General features: G+C 39.1%; 1 protein-coding gene across 2 annotated transcripts in view; it reads left to right on the plus strand.

Moving 5' to 3' along the window:
* The window catches only part of necab2 (N-terminal EF-hand calcium binding protein 2), a 157,171-nt gene that overhangs the window by 90,738 nt on the left and 42,738 nt on the right, over positions 1 to 23,695 (plus strand). For both annotated transcript variants that reach the window (XM_039614492.1, XM_031734289.2), the window contains one exon: positions 15,618 to 15,697. In XM_039614492.1, the coding sequence (XP_039470426.1) occupies positions 15,618 to 15,697 (80 nt within the window). The remainder of the gene's footprint in view (positions 1 to 15,617; positions 15,698 to 23,695) is intronic.

Consider the following 23,695-nt stretch of genomic DNA (forward strand, 5'->3'; position numbering starts at 1 on the left):
CGTTGCCTTAAATCTAAATGCAAAACATATACCTTGAAACAACTCTGTGAACTGCCTGCCTTGCCAGTGAAATGATGTGAATTTTAGAGATCTACTGCCTCACTATCAGGTCTAGAGAGCCTGTTATTCACTTAAACTGGGGCGCCATGCCTGCAGCAGACACGGTGCTCAATGTTGCTGTCACCGAGTCAGCCACTGACACCTCCTGCAAACTTGCATAAAGTCATTCACATAAAGTGAGGTTCTGATGGTCTTTATCACCACTGGGTATAGCTAAATGTCCTTCCTTCTGCTGGGTACTGCCCTGGTCATTCTGAGCACATGCAGCTCCTTTTACTTCTGCTCAGTTAACAATGCCATAAACCACAGAAATCTCCCAGCATCCCAATCCAGTTATGAAGCTGATATCTGCAGAAGCACTCCTTTAGACAGGGACTTATTCAGGGACTAATTTATCCTTTTTCAGGTATTATGCTTGAATGCTTAATATTGATTTATTATTCCTTTGCACATCCTCACCATCAGTTTTGTCAAGTTGTCCTCCATCACTTCATTGATATCTTTTTTGATTTTCTTTTCAAACCTTTTTAACCAGTTCTTCCAGTGCTGTAGTTGCCCAGAGTTGTTTTGTTGTCAGAGCAGCTTCGTTCATTGGTTCACTCCCAGACTTTTCATTTGTTATTCTCAGTGACCTAAATTTTCAGAATTCATGATGGACACTATTACAGGGCCCCGAACTGCCCATGCAAAGTTATAATCTAATGACACCAGTCTGCTCTGTATCTGACCTTAATTATCTGCCACTAGCAATGTGAGCCAGCTGCCACAAAAAGTTAGGTTTTGTATCTCCAGGGAAGTGTGCAAATATTAGACCTCTTCACCTCCCTCTGTGTGAAATCACGGAGAACCTTTAATGCAAGCGCACACTTGAGAGGTTGCAGCTGTTTCTATTTCGGTATATTGCAGTTTATGCCAGATGGTTTCCAAGCTGAGCTTCACATGTTACAGAGCCAAATGTGCAGAGGTTAAATGTCCCTTGTCTGATGATTGGTCGTTCCAGCAACATCACTGCATTGTCACAATCAAAGCTCTTCTGACTTCCTTCATAAAGCGAGAAACAGACTATCATCCTACATGTGTTCCTTACCCCCCACGCTTTGGCAGAATGCAACAACAGAGTGTTCTTATTGTCAGGCTTCATCTTTTCTGATGGGAAAGTACTGGCAAAATGACATTGTCTGTTTAGACTCCGTACATGGATGTGCCTCATTTTTCCTCACAAATGGATATGTGATGCCAGCCTCCACATGTTACAAATGACTTGTCCTTTGCCTTGCAGTATATTTCCGAATCATACAAAGTGCCTGCCTAGCTACTTCATCTTCTACAAATGTGATTTCAGTGCATGGGTGGGTGCCATTCATGGTTTCTTTAGTTTCATGTCACTGGAGGACAGTGATTTCCTGCATGGCTTGTGAGCAGAGAGGCTCTTTCTCTGATTGTACGAGGTCATCTATCCACTCTGATACTCCTGAAGAACATCCAGCACCTTCCATTTGTCTTCTGCTCAACTCTGACAGCTACAATCAAGAGTCATGTCCTCTAGTAGCATCTTTAGCAGGTATCCAATACCAGTCCCATCGACTCTAGGCTCCCGATTTGAATTTTGCATTCATCATATAACTGCTTCAGTGCACCAACACTGGATGACTGAGATTCACTAGCTTTGACATATGCGCATTTCCAATGAGAACCTTCTTTCTAAATCTACTTTGGAGTATCTGAACTGCAGAATCGTAATCATTGTCTGTTTGGGTGAGCCCTGCCGCTATTTTTGCAGATGTATTCGGGTAATTTTCTTGATATTGCAAAGGGAATTACTGTTATCTCATAGTGGCTCCAAAACAAGAAGAGACCCTACGCTTGAAACAAGACATTTTCTCTAATCAATGTAAACCAGGAATACACGTATTTCACAGGCTTAACTAGTTTCTTGTGTTTAGAAAGTAATATCCTTACATTGCTACATAACTTATAAGAGCATTATGGGTAGTGAAGTCCTTGTAATCAAACGTAAGGCAATTATTAGTGCATTAATTCACAAATAAACTGTACATTGTCTTTCGTTTACTTTTTTCACAGCTCTTTTACCTTATTAAAGATTATTAACCTGTTAATGATTCTTATGAAAGAAAATACAGATTATATAGATATATATATTTGATTAAAGTAGTCATAACAGTGTCATCACAAATATCCACAAGGAAGAGTGAAAAAACAGATAAGTGGAGGCCCAGGTGAGAGGAAACCCTCAAAGGAGGAAGACAACCACATTATACACGAGCTCAAGCTGACTCAAAGGCGGGGATCTGACAGATGACAAGATAAAAGTCAGTAATCTCTGTTTTAATGTACAGAGCAGGGATCATACACATGAACGCGGCCCATGAAGCAAACATGGCAGCAAGTGACAGGCGAAAGAAAGACATGAAATCCAAACAATGCCTGATACTGTCAAAAACCTGTCAGGAGGGCATGCACAAGAAATACCCCAAAGCAAAATAAAACTCTAGAATATGAAAGATTAAAGACAGTTTGGTAAATATGAAAAGCCACAGGGGAGGTGTATGTGAAGATGAAAGGATATTTCAGAAAAGGCAGGAACATTAACAAAGAGGACGTGAAGCTGAAAAGGGTACAAGATGACCTGGGTTTACAAAAAAAAATAATAATTTAGTGTATGGGATACTCGGTATATTTAGAAATTATCAGTGTTAGTCGAAGGTCAAGACTGTTACCTCAAGGTCATTTTAATGAGACACAGTAAAATTACAGTACCCTTTACAGTTGTTTACAGATGTTCATCCTCTTTAAGAAGCTGTTGCAGTGACAGTTTTGTCTCAGCTCAAAGGTTTTGGTGATTTATTGACTTGAAAATTTGAATTAGTTTCTAATATCTTCTATTTGGTTAAATCTGACAGACAGTTGTGAAGATGTCAAAGCATTACTGATTTATTTCGTTATCAGTGTAACAGAGAATGATCTGCTGGGGTTTAGCTAAATGTTGTGTGGCGATCACATAATATTAGTCTGAGATGGAGGACTCTGCTGTTAGGAGTAGCTTGACTTGTCTCCTTAACTGGTCACGCAGTATGAAAAATGTTCACTGTCACAGCATGTGGCTGATGTCATAAACAGTGCTCCAGTTTTGTGTGGCATGGCCCATTTTGGCTAAGATTTGAACATAAAACAAAAATTAAGCCTATATGAGTTTGTTGCCTTGACAGGTTTTTGAGATTTAGTACCCCCTCTGCTGCAGTTAGGTGGGAAGAGTGCTGCTAATGGCTACCTTGGTGTCAATAAATCTGTGTGCTTCAATGGGATGCCATAGACATACATATAGATATGGAGAGCTGTAGTCAGACTATGAGACAGAGTGCTGATTTATGTTGACACAGCTTTGTCATTCTGACAACACGCCGCCAAAGTTTGTTTACCTTGTGGCTCAAGAAATGCATCCTCATGCATGATACACACAGTGTTACAGCTACTTTTTGCGTTAGTCCTGGTAACGTGCTGGTACTCCCGGCCCACAGAATAGAAGAAAATAACAGGGAAAATCATTGAATGTTAATAGATTTGTTGCACTGTAGCAGTGGATATCAACTACTGTTGTTGTTTGGAGTCTCAGATTGTACAGTAGGTAATGCTAAAGCACGGTTGATAGTGGTAAAACCTTTCCTGCTCATACTTCATGGTATAGTTTACTATTTTTAAACTGATGCCTTTTTCATCATCTTGTAGCATTACATTTAAAAAACATGATACCATCTTCAACATCGATGTGATCAAGCTCTAAGCTAGTTAGCCGTAAAGACTGGAATAAGGCGTCAGATGTTATTTCCAGCTGCGTGCATTCATGGCAACTCGCATAGTAGAGGTCATTGCACACAAATTCAACAGCTAGGTGTTTGGTACTGTGCAGCCAGGCAGAGAAGGTACCAACTACAAGCTTAACATTGTCTGTTGGATAGCTGGACGGCTCACGCTGGTGACACTGCTCTTGGATTCATGGTCACGTTCATTTGTGTGGATGCCTAGGGAAGAATGCTGTCAATGGCTTTAGCATTTGTAGTAACTTAATTTCTAAGTTGTGAGTTATTTGTATTAGATGTGTTATTATGTGGATGCCCAAGGACTGCAAATGTAACTTTACTAGTAGCTAAATCATCTGCAATATATCTATTTTTCTTTGTGTGAGAAAAAGTGTGTCTGTTAAAATACAAGGTTCAACTAAAATGAAATGTGAAATAGCCTGGAGGTTTTTCCTCCTCCTTTGCTCAGGAGTTTCTTAAATATCCCTGCAATCACACCATCGCTGTTAAGCTTCAAGCTGCTAAACTGTTGATTAAGATTCTGTGCAGGACAAAAAAGGGTTATTTTTATGGAGTTGTATGAATTCTTTTTAAGAACTCACTCTTGGATATTTGGTCATTAACCCTGATGCAAGTGCAGATATTTTTGGGGAAGAGATGACACAGATCATTGACAGTGACATATTCAGTGTGCTGCTGGATGCTGGATAATAAAGCAGCATCCAGTGGATGTGGCATATGATGTGTATGTATAATACAGTGATTCAGTCAAGAAAAACATTCATATTTTTATCTTCTTTATCCCAAAACTCAAAAACTTACAAAACGAGCTGTAACTTTAACACTAAACGGAAGGTAAGCACAGTAACTTTTACTCATTAATGTGACTCTGTACCTTTGTGTAAAAGAGAAAACTTACTAATGTCATTAGTAACAACTTATGATTAAAAACCGTCTTTGGTAAATCAGTGGAGCATCTTAGTTAATGAAGAGAGTCTGCACCAAAAGCAAAAATCTGCTGAATTTCATCTCAGGTTTGCTTCTTTTTTGCTTGCTCACAGTGAACGTTTAAAGCCCATCAAAGTGCATATTATATATTTTTCATTTTTTTGCTCATTTGATGTAAATAAAACACATTAAGTGCCGAGTATTCTCTGAAGGGTTTTACCGAAAAAGTTTTTGTCTTTAAGGATTAGCTTTTGTATCATTCTTTGTACACGATACACTTCTTCAGTGAGGATATAGTCCAGTTTACCGGCACTGTTTAGTCTTCTTCTTAGTTATGTAAATTGCATTCAACACAACTTTTTTTTTTTTTTTGCATCAATATGCAAAAAAAAAGTATAATTATTGTTGCTTCGGCTTTTCTGCTTCTCTTGCATAAAAAGTAGTTGGGTAATTTTATACGGATGACAGTAAAAAGAAATTTTGAAAAAGTTTTTCAGTTCAAGTTCTTCATAGAAGAAAAATCAATTTGAGACTTTCACAAAAGTGACAGCACGAACTGTCTGTTTTTCAGTTCTTCCACTTTGTGAATCCAAGCAGCTGTCATCTGTCGGAGTGTGTCCCGGGATATGTTGGGAACAGAAAAGGCCACTGAACAGCATGATGCAGTCACAGGCCTGGAAATATTTGTGCTGAAAATTTAACAGAAAAATGAAGTTTGTTGTGCTGGATCATACTGACTTGGTACCAACTGGTCACGTTCTGGGTATCATCTGTGGAGCTCTTGCTCTGAACTAAAACCTCATTTGTGAACTGTTATAGCACTGCTGGGTCGCCTTGCTTCAGGCCAAAACAGCACCCAGCAAACAGTCAGACACATGGTGGGTGACGAGCTCAACGTCAAACTAAATGATAGCTCATTTTCTTGGTGTTGTAAAAACGCACATTATACTTATTTTGGTGCTCATGTCCAACTATGAGCATCATCAGTTTGTATTTCAGCAGTCCCATTAACAGCTATTCAATAGCAGAATGGCTGGTTGCAAGTGTTTGTTACACAGTCCTATATTTTCAGGAGCCTAAATGTCACTTCATGGGTTTCCATGGGACTGTGCGTTTCCACCTCCTGATGCTTGGTCAGACATCGCCTGAAGGGTCTGGCAGTAAAGGTCTTTCCTGCATCTGTCTTCAGATGTTGTTTTGGGTCTTTCTGCCCACTTTTTACTTTTATCTTCTTTAGGTGAAGTACATCCACAATGGCGTTGAAAGCAGGAGACTGAGTCGGTTGTTTCAGAATATTCCACTTCCTGACCTTTAAAAAGTCCCTGGTCATTTTCACAGTATGTTTTGGCTTAGTTTCCACCTATAGTCCGAGGCACTTTTCACTCAGTTTTGCACACATGGCTGAATTTGAGCTATTTCCATCTCCTGTCACATCATCAATAAACACTGGATGCCATGCATAACAGTGCCCCCAGTGTTCACAGGTGATGTTGTATGGATTGGATTGTGACCTTTCTACAAACTCTGTCTCTGTGTAATTCTGTTGCAGGTTAGTTTTATCTGTCCAAACAGCACTGTTTTCCTTTTTTGAGATATTTTTATGGCATTCTCTAATCTTTTGCCTTTCTCTTTTTAAGACCAGATGACACATTTTGTACTGAAATGTGTTGAACCCTTCTTTATTTTTCCGAAAGTCTGTTCTTACTCTATCTCTGATGGATTTGTTTGTTACTGGTCAGGCTAAAGGCTGGATGTTTCACCCAAATTGAAAGTGCTTTGACCAAATGTTGTCACGGAAGCAGATGCTTCCAAATGCAAGTGACTAAGGCTACGTCCACACGTACACGGGTATTTTTGAAAGCGCTGCTTTTTCTGTGCGTTTGGGCCTTTCATCCACATGTAAACGCCATTTTGGATCACTGAAAATCAAGATTTTTAAAAACTCCTGCCAGAGTGGAGATTTTCGAAAACTCAGTTTTTGCATTTACGTGTGGATGAGGAAAACGGACATTTAGTCACGCAACGTCAAAGGTGTCTTTTTTGATGTCAAGGTGTGTGCCAAGTTATCGTTTAAATGAGATAAATTTCTACAATGGTGGACATACACAAAATACTGTTGCTATTAATCTTGCTATCTGTAGTTTTTACACAGCTTACATATACACACGCAGTTACTGTCCCTCCATTTAGAAAGACGGAGGCATCAGAGTGAACTTTGGACGTGGCTTCTACATTCAGCACAGACGCTTTCACAACCCAAATCCCGACGCCAACGTCATTGTCGGCTTTTCAAAAAAAATATTTTTTTTAAATTTATGTATGCTGTATGCATTTTGTCCATTCCTAAGTTGTGAGTCTACACCAGCCATATTTCACAGCGCTGTGACTTATAATTATGAATCGCTCAGACTAATTTTAAAATTTTCAGTTTCTTTCTTTATTGAATAAACTCTGGCCAAGAGAGCTAATGAGACAAAATCCAAAATGCTGTCTTTAGTTATTAACATTTGAAATGATGAAGGCATTTGAAAAGCAATACAAAATTGACTTGCCTTCAAGAAAAACACAAAACCTTTTCAGATGAGGTTTACCGTTTCCCTTACAGGCTTCTAGACTTCTGATTGGCCAACATTTCTACACGGTTAGGATTAGGCATGTTCTTGACAGCGTTTGACTTCATTTTACTTGTGGACGAAGATATTTTTTCAAAACTGCACATGTGGACGAGATTTTTTTTTTAAACGAATAGGGAAAATCTCTGTTTTCAAAAATACCCATGTACCCAAAGAACAAAAGTCACCACCTGTTCCAAGTTCCAAAACTATTTTTGTTTCCATGGGAGTGTGCATATTAAAGAGCTTCAATTCTTGTAATAATATAATATAAAAATATATAATAGTATATAATATAGTATTCCATTCCAAGCTATGGGGTGATGACACTTGTGGTTCCTAGGGTATTTAAAAGTCGAATGGGAGGTAGAGTCTTCAGGCCCTCTATTATGAAACCAGCTCCCAGTTTGGATTCGGGAGACAGACACCCTCTCTGCTTTAAATTAGGCTCAAAACTTGCCTTAGCTCTGAGTCAAGTGACTTGAAATCCTTCCTTAGTTATGCTAGAATAGCTAGCTTTGGGAGTTTTTCTTCTTCATTCACTTTTTTTTTCACTTACTATGTGTTTAAACACCACTCTGCAGTTAATCATTAGTTATTATTAATCTCTGGCTCTCTTCAACAGCGGGTCACTTCCTCCCCTCGTCCCTATTTAGTTATGGCGGATACCTCTCCCAGAGCCTGGTTCTGCTGGGGGTTCTTCCCGTTAAAAGGGAGTTTTTCCTTTCCACTTCCGCCAGAGTTCTTGCTCATCATTTGATTGTGGGGGCTCTCTATTATTGTAGGGTCTTTACCCTGCAGTGTAAAGCTCCTTGAGGCGACTGTTGTTGTGATTTGTTGCTATATAAATAAAACTGAATTGACTTGAATTGAGGTCTACATGTAAAGTGTATAATTATATCGTAACTCGAATATGTTTTCGGAAACTAACATTTTGTCAGTGTTCAAGTACATGTGGACATGCTTGTACATCAGTATACCCTGTCCCCTTTTAATATTCACTTGTTGGATGGATCCTGACTCCTAAACCAAGGCAAATATATAAAGCCAACCTTTCATATTCGTTTTCAGTCTTTCATCTACCTCATCATGCCATCGCTTTCCCTATTTTCTCACTTTTCTCCCCCACATCCACCTTTTCTTCTGTGCTGTGGGCTGCAAAGCAGCACTGACAGCTTAGGTCCTTGATGTCAGCAGTGCTTTGTCTTCAGTCAGGACAAGGCGATTGATTAATGACTCCCAACTCCTTTCTCCTCCACCTATATATGGGTGCCAGAGTGGCCATAATTCCTTCTTCTCCTTCTTCTTCTTCCCTGACATTCAGTGTGTTAAAATCGGCAGCTTGTGAATATAAACAGCCGGTGCCTTTTGTTAACAGACCTGAAAGTCATATTGTCGTTACTTCACTGTATTAATGAACACCCTTTCTCCTGTATCCATACGTAGGGTGTTTATTATCAAGTGTTGGGGGGAAAAACCTTTGAACAGTAAATAAAATTAGAGAAATTATGTTCTCAGTGGTTTTCCCATAGTCATAGTAAAGTTGTTTTGTAGCTCTTTTTATTGCTATAATAGCACTTCTATAATGACCCAGTCCCACAGAACTGGTCTGAGAGTCATTGCTAAATGACAGGCAGGCAGGGAAAGCAGAAAGGAAATAAAAAGCAGTGAGTGGGAGATGAGTGGAACAAAAAGCAAAGACTGAGAAAAGGAGTAAGACGGAGAGGAGAATGAGAAGCTAAATATATCCTCCAACTTAAAGTTAAGCAGCTCATACTATGTTGTAGCTGCTTCAGTGCATTTTCTGCTCTAAGTGCATCGCCACTTTAGTGAAGAGATTTAATTGCAAATGAACTGCAGTTTATTGTTCAGTGCTTTTTCAGGCACACTCAGAATCAAGTGTGTCTTTGTGTGTCTGCATCACATACGGCTATCCACTGTAAGAGCGTGTGTCTTAGCTTGAGGAAAACATAGATTCTGCCCTTGCACAGAGATTTTGCTGCAAGTCTTAAGTGACCCTTCATTATGCCCTGCAGCTCTTACAGGGAGTTTAGATTCCAGCCAGATTTTGCATTTGACCTTTCCCTATGAGGAAAATCAGTTTTTAAGTTTGGATGATTTTTCTGCAGTGTGAACTTTCCCACATCTAAAAAAGGGAAGCAGTTTAACTTTATAAATCATTTAAGACTCTTTAAAGACAAAATTACTGTAAATTCTCAAGAAATTAGTGAATGGTGGACGGGGGTTGCAGTATTTGCATTTAGCCAAAGTAGTATAGTCGTGTTTACTGATAATGTCATTTCTGGTACTACTTTGTAAGCTACTGTAGCTTTTTTCTCTTTGTCTATATAAAATATGATATCATATCATATCATATCTATGTGTGTTTTTGCTAATTTAAGTGGACTTGGCTGTTTCATTTTATGCTGGGGTATTTCTGTATCACATATGCAGCTGCAGTCCCTTTATTTGTGTACATCCAGCTGCTCTAAACATTATGTAACTGTGATTGAAAGAAAAGGCGGTTGGCGGATGTTTTGCATTCTGCTATGACAGATGTCTGTAGAAATATGAAACACACTAGCTGGTAATTTATGCCTCTAAAATATAGTGTGAACATGAATCTTCACACTGATTGCATCTGATGCCATAATCTCCTTAGTTTTTTACTGTTAAAGTAATTGTAGTAGAAGTATTACGCACTGTTGACTATTATGGTACGATAAGCATTAAATATCGAATGTTCCGAACCACTGGGAAGATGGAATTTATTTTTGAAGATGTGTCCACCACTGATAACGGTGGACACATCTTTGAGTGGATGGAGGATGGTGAGTGAGCCAGTGTGAGGAGGGCAGAACAAGAGCAGTGCTTTTTTTATGTCGTTATAGTAAATGTTGGCACACTGGACACATTTGGACAAAGTCTGCCTTTATTCAGTCCAGTTTTCTCGTTTTCTGTGTGTCATTTATAACAGCTCACCCTATGAAGGAGTAGGTATTATGTAATTTTAATAAAATACTATTTAATATGACAAAGCTGACCCACATAGTTTGACTGACAGCTCAAACTGCAGAAGAATGGAAAAATCTCCTAACGCTTACTGATTAATTTGACCCCACTGTGTTTACAGCCTGTCTTTGTGGGGTTTTTGTTTCTTTGAATTAAACTTGAATCTCTTATTTGTTTTGGGCAAAGCAGTGCATTCAGAATTCATCTGTGACTACGGAACGACACGATTTACACAGTTAACATGCAACAACATGATGCAAGTTTACTTCAATAACAAGCAAGTTCAGTAAGATCACCAGACTTCTATAAAACACAATAGGAACTTGTGAAAGATGAAAGATGAGTATAGGGTGCTTTCTATGGCTTCTTGTAAAGTAAAGAAGTCACAAGAAATAGATGTCGACTTTATTAATCCCACACTGGGGAAATTCAGGTGCTACAGCAGCACCAGGGTCAGGAAGAAAAAGTGAATTAGAGATATGTTAGAAAACTAAAAAAGAACCATGGTGCATAAAAACAGCTTTAGTGGGTATTTATTCTATTTGAGTATTGTACAATCTCACTGCTGTCAAGATGATGGTCTTATGATAGCGCTCCCTCCTACACAGTGGCTATAGCAGTCTGCTGCTGAAGGAGTGCTTGTGGTTTCCACAGTCTCATGCAGGGGAGGGCGGGTGTTGCCCATCATGGACATTGGCTTGGCTAACATCCTCTTCTCACCCACCTCCTCTATGAGGCCTCGAGCACTGGCCAGGACAGAACTGGCCCTCTTAACCAGTCTATTAAGCTGTTTCCTGTCCCTCTCCATGCTGCCACCTCCCCGGTAGGCAAGTGCATAAAAGACTGCAGAAACCATCACCATGTTATAAAAGGCCCTCAGAGCCTCCATCAGCCAGCCCAGGAGATGGTGCTGACTTTGGCTCTTTTCTGTACAGAGCTTGAGTTTTATCTGACCAGTTTACTGTTCAGCTGAACACTCAGGAGTTTGTACATGTCCATAACCACGATGTCGGAACCATGGATGTTCACAGGTGGATTTCTTCAAAATGATGCTTCTAGAGAAAATATAAGCAAGGAAACACTGGTTACGTAGTGCACACACACACACACATATGTGTGTGTGTGTGTGTGTGTGTGTGTGTGTGTGTGTGTGTGTGTGTGTGTGTGTGTCTCTCTATATATATATATATATATATATATATATATATATATATATATATATATATATATATAAAATAAACTTTTATATTATACAAAGTACTAACAAACATTTTAAGTTCATCTACTCAGACATAATGGCAATTTTCTGTGATTCATGTGCACTCTCTCTTCACACTCGCTGTGGCACAGAATAAAAAGTTAAATTGGGTGAATGTGGACTAACTCAAATCCGGTTTAATTGAGTAGAAAGTCAATAGAGACCCCCAACCCACCCCACCCACCCTGCTCCAAAATTTGAAGGTTGTAATTCCTCACACACTTCTATAATTGAGCTGGCCACTTATTTTCTAAGTCCATCAAAATGACCACCGGGCTTTTATCTCCAACTGTCTCCATGGCTACAGACTATGGTTTAGTTGGGGTGTGTGTGTGTGTGTGTGTGTGTGTGTGTGTGTGTGTGTGTGTGTATATGTGTTTAGGGCGGAGGGAGGTAGCTCCTAATTGACTGGCTGTTAAATCTTTTAATGAAGAGTGGACAGCTCGCTCTCCAATTAGCAGTGAGGGGGCCATCAGGGGATGAAAGAGGCCAGCAGTGAGGGGGAGGAGTAGGAGGAATCAGGGAAGTAAGAAGATAGTGGGTAAGAGTAGGAATGAACTGAGGGAGGTGGTGTATTTGGCAAAAGTGGGTTAAATGAGAGGGAAACAATTTTTTCCCCCAGCATTCGCTCTCTGATTTCAGATCATATGAATACACATAAATAAGCACTCATCATCAATGAAGATACTGAGAAAAAAAAGGGGGAATAGTCCAGTTGCCTTCTGCACATTTAACTATAACAGATCTTGTGTTAACCATTTTAACCTTACAACACTGCAAACTTAAGCAATGGCTCTGAGATACTCTACATAATTACCATAAGCACATCACAGTGAAGAAGAAAAGCTCAACACTGTGACTATCATGCACGCTCCACTGGGTCAAAAGTGATAGGACATGCTGGGTTGTTTTATAGCACAGAGGAAGAAAAGGGTCCTCTCCTCCCAGCAGGAATTATATGCTGGAACTCAAAGTAAAAGACACAATGCAAATAATATGGGAAACAACAAATATACAGTAAGGTGCATAAGTATTTGGACATCTATATAACTTTTGTGTAGACTTTCAGCTTTTATACAAGGGGTTTAACAAAATTATTGCATTAACAGTTTAAAAATGACAGGAAGATTTTTTTTTTCAAATTCTTATGAAACTTACTTTGTAGTAGTAAAACTCTTCTGATCTGACAGCCAGATTAGTTTCATATAAAGATGGATGCAGTGAAGTATGGCATCACCCAGTGGGTTGCTTTGGAACCCTTTAATAAAATTTAATATACTGTATTCATATTTGATTTGCTAAATAACAAAACACTGCAGTCACTGATAATGAGCAAGTATCAAAACAAATGATGGATATGCTCTTCTACCCCAGTGTCGGGCGTTCTTGCTGAAAAGTAAATATTTTGCGCACAAAGAGAAATATTATCTTAAAGCCAAAGCTAATTTGGTGGAACCTTGTGTGGCTGGGCATCTTAAAGTCGCATTGGAATAAGAGCCAATTAAACAGAGCACCTCAAAGGAGCCGGCTTCCCATTTCTCCATTTCTTTACTGTCTTTGAACAGGCCAAGTTCCTTCCGATAAACAGATATAATTGCCTATTTATCAGCCTTTTTGAAATTCCCAGATTATATGAAATATTCATTCACAATGAGAGATGTTAAGGGAAAAGCAGACAGTGTAGCATAAGGTGGTATGATTCTGTGTACTGTACAGTACTTGCTCTGTGAAGCTGTGCTTTTTTCTTTTTTGTACTTACTACTGTTTGACATACGCACAGTGTCATGAAAAAGTTTTTCCTAATTCCTTAGTTTTTTACATATTTGTCAGACTCAAATGTTTAAGATCATTAAACATATTTTAACACTGGACAAAGATAACCTGAGTAAATATGAAATGCTGTTTTTAAATGAGGGAAAAAAGCAATTCAAACCTGCTTGGACCTGTGTGAAAAAAGTAATTGTTAAATTGTACATTAACTTTGATTAATCAAGTGGTTTTGGAAAGCGGAGTCCAATTTTATTAGCCATACCCAGGTCTGATTGCTGCCAGACTGGTTGAGTCAAAAATCACTTAAAGCCAAAAGAGCTCAAAAAACAACACTGTCATGGTTTGCTGTGTGGCAGGCAGGATGTAGGACCCAAATGCAGGACTCGTACACGGGAAGTAAACTCAAAACAGCAGCTTAATTGCTGGAAAAAACTCTTACACTAATACAGAAAACAAAACCAAAAACAAGAAACTAGAAACATGAAACTCAAACCAAAAAACTAAGAAACTAATAAAATAGGGAACTAAACTGGGAACAGAGAACTAGGAAATACCAGGATCATGAAGGAAACACACACAGGACACGACAACAGACGGAGGAAAACACAGGCCTCAATAGACAAGGGAGTAACAAAAGAATGGGAAACAGGAGGGAAACATAGCTGGGACTAATCAGACATAACAAGACGAGGAGGAAGCAAAACTGAATACACTGAACACGGGAAAAGGAACTATCAAAATAAAACAGGAAACATGAGACCGTCACAAGGACGCAGACTTGACACTGTGATATGGAGACATGACTTACTAGGGGAACAGAGACAACATGAACCATGGAGACAAGAGTAACTAAATGTAGAACACAGGGAAGGTACCGTGATAGAAATCTAGAGACTAGAAACTAAGTGTATAACACGTGGAGACGACTAGGGGGAACACGAATAACACTAAATCAAAGAATATTAATCCAGGACCTGAAACACAAATACTGGGTTTCAGACCCAGTACCGTGACAAACACTTGATCTGACAATCTAAAACAGATGAGAAATAAAGTCATTGATATCTATCAGTCTGGAAATAGATACAGAGCAATTTCTAAGGCTTTTTCATTTTCTAGAAACTGAAAAAACTTGGAAAAATGGTGAACCTTCCCATGAGTGGTCGGCCGACCAAAATTACTCCAACAGTGTATCAACAGCTCATCCAGAAGGACACAGAAGAACCCAGAACAATATCTAAGGACCTGAAGACCCCTCTTGGTTCCGTTATAGTCGAAGCTGGGCAAAAATGACATCCATGGGAGAATTCCAAGGAGAAGCTCACCGTTGACCAAAAGAACACGAAGGCTCGACTCACATTTGCCAGAAAAACCCATCTTGATGATCTTCAAGTAAAATATTAGTTTTTACTCAAGCACACTTGAGTTATGTAGCAGCTCAGTGAGAAACAAACCAACAAGTCACCTCTGAATGGCTAAAAAAAACCAAATTTAAGATTTTGAAGTGGCCTAATCAAAATCCAGACTCAGATCAGATTAGGATGCTGTGGCCTTAAAATGGCTGTTCGTGCTCAGAAACCCTCAAATGTTGCAGAATTAAAACAATTACCCCAGAGCAATGTGAAAGACTCATTACCAGTTATCTTGATTGCAGTTCTTGTTGCCAGTGGTTGCACAACCAGTTATTAGCTTAGGGGGCAATTGCTTTTTTCACACAGAGCCACATAGGTTTGGATAGCTATTTTATGTCCAATATTAAAATTTCTTTAATGATCTGAAATAATTGTAAAAAATATGCAAACAATCAGTAAAGGGCCCAAGACTTTTTCTGTACAAGAAGATCAGAAATCACAGTACGATACATCTCTGACACCTCCTCTGCTCTAAAACACTATTACATTACTGAGCATACTGTAAATGAGTTCACACCATATGTAACTGATATGGTGTGATACTGTAGCTATAAAAGAAATAGGCCGACAGTGCACTGATTTCATTACGCATAAGATGTATTTGAATGAATGTTACTAGATGCTCCATATCTGATCCCAAACCGCAAAGAAAATGATGGACATATTTTTGATATTTTATTACTTAATTCAGTGTCTTTAGACTCTGAATCTGTACGTCTGTGTGCTGCAGGTGCAGTGGAGGTGAGGAAAGAAGGTCTGGAGGTGCAGATCAACCGTCTAGCTGAACTCATCGGACGACTGGAGAATAAGGTGCGGAACACAGACACACACACATAAATATGTTTTAATAACTAAGAAAGAAATCCCCAAGGATGTGAGTTCAAACAGCTGATGTGACTTTTCTCTAATGGGGGGCTTGGCGCAGCCTCAGAGATAAGGTGAGGAGTTTGGACATTCAGAGGGAACTTGGAGTAGAGCTACTGCTTTGATCAGATAGAGTAGGCATCTGATCAGGATTCCTCCTGGGCATCTCCCTTCTGAGGTTTTCTGGGCATGCCCAACTGGGGGGAGACCCTAGGTAGGCCCAGAATCCACTAGAGAAATAGTATATCTTATCTGGCCAGGGAATGCCTCAGGTTACCCCCAGAGTAAGTGGAATGTTGCTGGGGAGAAGTATGTCAGGAATACCCTGTTTAGCCTGCTGCCAATCCAACCCAACTTAGACTGAGATGAAGAAAATGGATGGATGGTTATTACATCTGGCATGTTAATTTCTGCATTTTATGGTATTTCATAGATCTGAAGCTATAAAATAAAAGCAGTGTGTGCAGTAATGTGAGCACATATCTGTGAACCTGGCACACTTCACACACATCCACTAAAACAGACCTCAGCTGCCTGTACTGCTCAGTAAAAAAATGCATCGCTGTCTGCATCTTCCATTGGGATTCTCCTCCTCCCTTTGGTGCTCCATGGTTATTTCAGTTCAGTTCTTTCAGTTTACAAAGTTTAAACTACATCACTTCCTTAAAAAGCATCCAACCTTTTGTTTTAGCTTCCAGTGCCTTATCTTGGATTTTTGAAGCTTTAATGTAAATTAGCCGATAGTTACATATTTCTGACATGAAACCTGTATGATTTAAATAACTGTAAACATTCTATAAGAGTTAAGTTTATCATCTCATAACCTCTCCCAGGGGTTTAAAGCCACTTTCAGTCTATATACGGATCTTTATGGTCTTTCTTGGGGTTTTGCTGACAATACAAATCCAACATTAACTTCCCTAAAGCCTTACGTCTTTCTCTCAGACTTTATCACTAACCCACAAAGTGATTAATACAGACATTCATCATCAGCTTTATCGCATCAGTACCTCTGATTTTATTTATCTGATCTTTAAACAAGACCAGGTAGATTTTTTTCATATGAATATTCATCAATATAGATTGAATTGTCAACCATATATATTTATGTAATACACTGGGATATTTATAACTTGAGCTGTATATATCTTTTAGAGCTATTTTGTTAGATTTTGTAACTCTTGGAGCAACTGTGGCCACATACTTTCCTCGGTGATTAATAGTTTTCTGATTCTGAATGTTTAGAAAGTTCTTATCTAATGTCATATTTCAGCACAATAAAGAATCAAACTGTACATACAGGAAATACTTTGTTTTAAGGCCTTCTTTACAGAGTGAATAACACAACCTCTGATAAGAACTGAGTTCAACCTTAAAACAGATGAACAGACTGTGAGAATTGAGCTGCACTGCTGTCATTTCTTTTAAAGCACCAGTCATCCTTTCGACACTAGAGCTCTTCTATCAGACACAAACAACTGAAAGTCAGTGATCTCTGTCCTCATTATAACTTTTTCTCTGACCAAGCTTGTCAGCATATGGTGGATTTGTTAGTTTGATATGTTACATTGGCCAATTTGCGTACACCAGAGCAGCACGCTGAAGGTCGGCGGAGGACAAAAGAGAGGAAAGTGTTGCAGGAGGGGGGAAAATGATAGTCAGTGGGGGCTAATAAGCAGGTGGGAGTGGGGAGGTGAGTAGCTGATTTACATCAAGTGAAAGAAATTGAAGAAAGTAAGAAAGTATCACAGTGCATATTTTTTCATCACTTCTTCTAAAGTGTGGCAACTCTCTAGTCAAAGATGCGTCTTCATCATCCTCCTTCCTCCCTTCTGTCATTCTTGCATCTTTCATTTGCCTTCGCGCCCCTCCCCCCCTCGCTGTCTTTGTCCCTCCGTTCCTCTGCATTGCCTGCATCTTATTCAGTACTGAACATGTTGCAGCTAATGGAGCCCCAGCAGACTCAGCTGTCTTTAGGAGAGCGAGCGACTACAGCAGAAAGAGCTAAGAATACCTAAAGACTATGCACCGCCGTGGGGGAGGAGGAGTAGCAAGATGAGGAAGGACAGAGGGGAATCACGTTAGGAAAAAAGGATTGGAAGAAGGAAACAAAATGCTCGTGTGAGCAGAGTTACATCATCAATCATAATACCTCTTTAGAAACAACCTGGAGCCTTTAACTTTTTACTGTAATTTAATATACGTCCAACTATTTACCCAGTTTTGGCAGCAATGGCTGAAATGTCTCTTACCAAAGAACTGTTCAATAATCACCTGCAACCATAAATCCTCCAGAGACTCAATTAGTCTACTTTCCACAAGTCTGTGGCACAAAGAAAATCTTTCCAATGTCGACTACTACAAACAGACAAGTTTCTTTTTTACCCCTTTAGATGGCAATAAAGTCAGGAATAATTCATGCATTTTACTTTTACTTGAGGGAACTTTGAATCGAAGCTTAAAATTTCTGAAAAGAGGGGTAGAAAGGATTACTTATTGCTGTCTTGTTGTGTGTGCAGCTATCCAACATGGTGCTTCATGTGGCAGCACACCACTATTTGTACGTCACAACAGATAACGTCACATGTGGATGGTTACAGTGTCACTGCTTAGGTCTTTAATGATATACTCAGCTTTTTAAAAGAGATAGAATCATTCACTTTCCTATTGAGAATTAAATCTAAAGACCATTCTACTCAGAAATGCACAGGAATTATAAAGCTGCAGTCTACTGACATGTAGCTCAGGCTCAAGAAGGGGTAAAAGCTTCTGTCTTGATCCTTCTCTGAGGCTCTCTGATAAGAAAACTGACTGTGATAAGAAAACCTGAAGTGTTCTGCTTCAGGTCAAGAAATATAAACCTCTGGAAAGCCACACATCTGACTTTTATGTTTGTCTCTATGCACAATCTGTACACGGTGTGCTGGGCAGTATGACATGGAATTTTATAAGATGCAGGCGGTTTAATGGTATGTTGCATTATTTTTATGCATTATATTCATAGTGGTCAGTTTTACTATCAAATATAAAATACTTTAGTCTCACCATGCAAAAGAAATAAAACAAATTATATAAAACCACTTACCCAAAACAATAAATAATCGACTGAAGGCTCTGTGAACAAAACATAAACACTGGGGCAAGGCCTCAGAGTCTGTCCTTAAAAGGTGGACATAATGCCACATTAATGCTACAAGATAACATCCAAAGACTTCCAGACAGCAGATCTGGCGCCGCTATGTTTGTTCAGTTTTTTTGGTACATCTCTGCTCTTCTCTCTCTTTTCTTTATCCTTTCTTCACTGGTGTTGGATGTAGCTACAGAGCCTCTCCCAGCTGGTAACATCCCAACATTAATGAGCATGCTCTTCAATTGAGTAATTTAAAGGAGAAAAATGCTGTTTTTAGTGTTAGAAAAATGTTGTTTTCCCCATTGAAGAGAGTTAGTAATGATGTATTGCTGTTATTGTTATACTAGATTAATATGGTTACAACCATGAGTGGAGGAGGTGTTTAGTAAATACTGGGCATACTCTCTCCTCGCTCTTAGTAGCCCATAATAGAATTGGTTTAAACCTGTTTGTCAGTATAACTATTTGAAGAATTCGTATTATGCTTGAAATGAAGACCAGTATACTGGCCAATAAGAGGTGTACCTTCGTTTTTTAAGGGGAAAAAACGTTAAAATCAATGAGAAGCCAGTTTGTGCATTAAAAAATGTCATAAATGGACCTATGCTTGGAAAGAAAAGGTGAATAAAAATGTCACAGGATTAGGATGACAAATGAGATCTATTATTATCACAAATTGGGGTAACTAGAAGTCTCCAAGCAGTACTAGTTCTGCATAAATTTCATTTACTTAGAAATCTAAAATAATTCGTGTATCTGTTTTCAACTCAATGTGATGCCTTTTATTTTGGAGGTCTTGCTGAAATCAATTTTTCACCTTGATGAAATTTTGATTTCAGAATAGAAAAGAAGACAAATTGCTCGTATAATTACACTTACACCAACAACAGAGAACAGCAGAAATCCGCTGCACGTGGAAAAAGAAAATAGGTCACCAAACTTTTGTGTTGGAAAATGTGTTTTCAGAATAATGAGAGCTATAGAAAAGCACATGAATAGGCATTTTCTGCTGGATTAAATTTACAGAAGTCTGTACAGAATACTGCAGAAATCATACTGGATCAAAACAAAAGCTTTGTGGAGGTGTCTTAAACGTGTCTTTGCCTCTCTGTTTTGCTGAGTATTACCTGCACGAGTTTTAGTATTAAGACTGTGCAGGTGTCTGGAAGAGGAGATGATATTATCACACTGCGTCGGAGTGAATCATGAATTGTTTACTCAATGAATAATAAGCCAGCTACACACTGAGTGATGCTGTACATGGTGAGATGAAAATAGTGTCTTACTTTGGCCCCTTTGCTCGGATATCACAGGAAATCCTGTTATCTGCAAACTCTCCTTAAAGTGGCAAAATCATGGAGCCTCTGTTGCTCAGTCTTAGTTTCACAATCTCCTAATGTCATCCTTTTTCCTTTTTTACAAAATATCATCATTTATTACTCTCCGTGCACCACACACTGGAAAAAATGGCCCTCCAAAAACAAGAAAAAAAAACTTTTTTGCTTCCCTTGCACTGCAAAAACAGTTATACTTGAAACAAGCCAAATATTCTTAAATCTGACGATAGTTTCTTGTTTTGAGAAAAAAATCTGCCAATGGGGTGAGCAAAAGTTGCTTGAATAGAATTGTTAAAACTAGCAAATGAATCAATGCCTTTTAACTAGACAAAACGGTCTAAAATTTATGCTTAATTGAAGAAAATTTGACTTGTCTGATTTGTTTCTTTCTTGATTGAGTTAAATATAAGAATTAAATCTCAACTCTGAGATCAATAATTAGAAAAAATTGCTTAGAATAAGACACCATCTGTTCAAAAAGCTACAAAAAATATGGGACTTTATCTTAAAGCAAGACACCAGAAGCACTCTTAGTTTTTGCACTTTTATTGACACAGCAACGGGTCAGTAAGTCAACTTTAACAGTGCTGAGGTCTAATTCCAGGAGAATCATGTCTAACATTACCTACATTTGAGCAGGGTACTGTGTAACATGGCCACTGTAAGAAGTGCATATTCCAGATACTCTTAACAGGAATAATAACAGTATAAAATACTCACGGCTGAATGTATCAAAAATACATCTTGCTGCAGCTTGAAGCAATCAGCATTCCAAATCCTAGATTGCATAACTTTTTAGAAGAACAGCTTTAAAGATCACACAAACAAACATGTCTTACATGAAGATGCAGCGATTGAGCATAACAGAGTGGAAAAGATTACAGCACCTGGTACTGCATAAACAGATTATTTTGATTTTGTGCAAAAATGATGATTACTTCACATTTTAATATTTTCAATGATAACATTATTAGGTTTTTAATGCCCCTTATTGCAGAATAAAGATTTCGTATGAAAGTTTGGTTTTGTTTTGTTTTTATCTTTAGCACCATTCTAAGAAAATGACCAGCTTTTCTTAGAATGTCCTCAATGTTGGACACATACAGGATGTCATGCTGAAATGTAAAGCACTTACAATACAGCCCACTACAAGCAAATTATTCCAGCCTAATTGATGACATTTATGGCATTTGTTTTCTATGCTGACTGATGTCAAGATGTGACCCCATGACTTCCCTAAACCTGCTGGTCTGGAAGTCCAGCAGTTCATCTAAACAAAAGGCACTTACACTAAAACAGACATACATATGTTTATGGTAGGATAAACACTTCTCTTAGTGTAAACACTTCTCTTAAAACACTAAGAGAAGGTACAACCTCTCCCATGCTCCCAGGATGTGGGTGTGAATGCCAGAGCACTCTGGAATGCACACAAAGCCTTTGCAGACTCCTAAGGATCACACACCCTATCACTACACAATCGATTATACACCTCTAAGCATATATGGTTAAATATTTCCTAATACAAATGACAATAATAAAATCTAAACCCATCAGTATGTTATTTGAAATCTATATGAAACAATGACACAACTATTTTTTTTTTCAATTTTTCCAATTTATTTTTTTCACAATTGTCCAAATTAGTCTGTGATTGGCCTTAGTACCGCTGAAATCATATTTATATACAACTAAATATGACTCAGCAAATATGTTTTAAATGGATGATTCCTCACTTGATGACGAATCATCCATTTCCATATTTGCTGAGTCCTAAATTTGATGTCAGTGAGCTTATCAGTGGTTGGTGTTAAAAAAAAGCCCCCAAATCCCCTATGAGCAAGCACTTGGCGACAGTGGAGAGGAAAAACTCCCTCTTAATAGGGAGAAACCTCTGACAGAACCGGGCTCAGAAAGGGGTGGCCTTCTGTCTCGACCGAGTGGGGTTCAAATGTTCACTGACAATTTAGTTGTATATAAATATGATTTTTAGGACGTGATGTTGAGACCAATTAGGTGAAATTGGAGACGCAGGCTGTCCTGCTTCTTCTTCTTCTTCTTCTTCTTCTTCTTCTCCTTAATTGGCAGTATCTCCGGCAGGCTCTTAACTTCAGTCTCGAGTTCAGCCACCTTGGCAGTGAGCATTTTCTGTTCTTCTCGTGGTCTTTGCGAAGATTCCTGTACAGAGAATGCAGCTGACTCTTCTTTTTCTATCTTCTGTTGTTCTGTGGTGCCTTTTTCTTCCAGAGGCTCCTGCAGAGACATTGCAGTAGATGGCAGTGAGTCCTCTTTTTCCATCTTCTCCTGTTCTCCAGTGTCTTTTCCTTTCAGAGGCTCACATTTATGCATTTCATTTGCAGCGGTGGAATTTTGTTCTTTTTGCTGCTGTGGGATTTTAAGTGAGGAAGCTTTGGCTTCTTCCAGCTCTCGCTCAAGAGTCTCAACCTTCAAATCATGAAGGGATTTGTTGGAGCAGAGCTGGGATTTGAGGTCACTAATTTCTGCGTTGAGTGTCTCCTGCTCCTGCCTATGTTTAATGGCCTGTTCTTTGAGCTGATTTTGAGCTGCTAGGAGCTGTTTCTGGAGCATCTCAATCTGCTCTTTCTGAATTCTACATTGGACCTCAAAGTCAGCCTCCTTAGAGGACATCAGTCCTACAGAGTCTGTGTGTGAAGCCTCTGTGGTTGGAGTGGCAGACTCCACACACTGCTCTGTGGTATGGTGGCTGATTTGTTCCTGCAGGGTAACCATTACCTCATCCAGTTTGACAATTGCTTCACTGTCATTTGTGAGAGCCCCTGTCTCACTGATGTCATTGGGCTTATTACTAGAAGCCTCCTCCAGCTGCTCTATGAGGTCTTTAATTGTTTCCTCATGACTTCTCTTGTTCTCATGCATTTGTGCATGAAGTTTGTTCACCTGAAACTGGTGATAAGAGGCCCTCTTGTTTGCAGCTACCATGTTCCAGTAAAGGGCATTCTGATGGTATTGGGAGGCTTCCAGTTGCTGTCTGAGAGCAGCAATCTCGTGCCATGGATTAAACTGGACACTGCCCTGATGGGGTCTAAATGTGGGACTGGGGTGATATTGCCAAGTCCCTCCATTAGGCCCAGGGTTTGGTCTGCTGGGGTTCTTCACATTTCCCTCTCTCGCCATATCCATGTCCTCCTTTGCATTTGAAATGGTGAGGGATTCAGGGTTTTCCCTTTCAGAAGTGGCTGCAGTGTCTTCTTGCATTCCTTCATTTTTCGGGTTTGCTCCATCACCCATGTTGTTTTGAGCTTCAAGAAGAGCCCGGGCATATGCCCGAGTAATTGGTCTTCTTGGTTCTTCAGCCACTCTTTTCTGTTTTTGCTTTTTTTGTTTCTTTGGTTTCACAACCATTTCCTTTTGTGGTTGTGCCATAGGAGACTTTTCAGGATTTGGTCTTCCGGATTTTTCAAGCTCAGGTTTTGGCCTTTGCAAGATTGTTATTTT

The sequence above is a fragment of the Oreochromis aureus genome, linkage group 7 (genome assembly GCF_013358895.1).
Source record: "Oreochromis aureus strain Israel breed Guangdong linkage group 7, ZZ_aureus, whole genome shotgun sequence".
NCBI classification, from domain to species: domain Eukaryota; kingdom Metazoa; phylum Chordata; class Actinopteri; order Cichliformes; family Cichlidae; genus Oreochromis; species Oreochromis aureus.